At 64.7% G+C, this 968-nt stretch overlaps 1 protein-coding gene across 1 annotated transcript in view; it reads right to left on the bottom strand.

The window, feature by feature from the left end:
* The window catches only part of LOC103915080 (alpha/beta hydrolase domain-containing protein 14B-like), a gene marked incomplete at its 5' end in the record, with an annotated part of 3,935 nt that extends 2,972 nt beyond the window's left edge, over window positions 1–963 (bottom strand). Inside the window, 3 exons of the mRNA XM_009321838.1 lie at window positions 6–119; window positions 387–628; window positions 804–963. Coding sequence (XP_009320113.1) covers window positions 6–119; window positions 387–628; window positions 804–963 — 516 coding nt within the window. The remainder of the gene's footprint in view (window positions 1–5; window positions 120–386; window positions 629–803) is intronic.
* Window positions 964–968: the final 5 nt, after the last annotated feature.

Here is a 968-nt window from a genome sequence, read left to right on the forward strand (position 1 = left end):
CAGGCGTGTCCGGCACCCTGCAGCACCAGCACCTGGTGCTCGGGGATGTGCCGCAGGTTGTTCAGGCTGGCCTGCCCCAGCTCCACGTCCTGGTCCCCGTACACGATCAGCGTGGGTGTCTGCAGAGGGGGAATGCACCCTGAGCCTGCCAACGGCACCCAGGCACCCGCTCCTCCTGGCAGGGGACACCCTGGGACCAGGATACGGAGGGGAGATACTTGCTCTTCTCCCCTGCCCACCACAAGGGGAAACTGAGGCTCAAACTCCTCGGCAATGGGGTTTCCGGCCTGTTTGGTCTTTCCCCTGCCCAACCCCGGTGCCAGGGTCCCCTCCTCACCATCCCCTCCCAGTCCCTCCACCTCCCTCAATCTCCCTCCAGGCCATACTTTGATCTGGGTGTACTGCTCCGCCATGAATTTCTCGGTGCAGATGGGTGCCACGGGCACATACGCCTTGAGCAGGTGGTTGTGCTGGAAGAGGAAGGGCAGGGAGTACATGCCGCTGAGGGATGGGCTGATCACCACGGCCGGACCCAGGCACAGAGCCTCCGAAACCGCTTTCAGGAAAGTCCCCGGCGCTGGCTGGCCCACGTGCGCTGGGGCCACAGCATCCTTTGAGCGCCCCAGCCCTGAGCCATGGGAGACAGAAGTTGCTCCGTCACACTCTCTGCTGCTTTGAGACAGGGAGAAGCTGGCACAGCAGGACGCCGGGGTTGCCATCCCGGCACCACGAATGTGAGCAGCGGCATCGGCTCCCCCCGGCCCCCACCTCGCTCCAGGGCCATGCTCTCCACCGTGCCTTACCCGGCAGGTCGATAGCCACAGCTCGGTAGCCGTTTTCAGCCAGCGTGGCAAGCGTCCGCAGCTGAAGCCAGGTGTCAGAGGAGAAGCGAATGCCGTGCAGCAGCAGCACCGTCAGCTTCGGTGCCTGCTGGGCCGGCTCAGCTTGGCGGTAGAAGAGGGTTTGGC

Source organism: Pygoscelis adeliae, unplaced genomic scaffold (genome assembly GCF_000699105.1).
Source record: "Pygoscelis adeliae isolate BGI_AS28 unplaced genomic scaffold, ASM69910v1 Scaffold94, whole genome shotgun sequence".
In the NCBI taxonomy this organism is placed as follows: Eukaryota; Metazoa; Chordata; class Aves; order Sphenisciformes; family Spheniscidae; genus Pygoscelis; species Pygoscelis adeliae.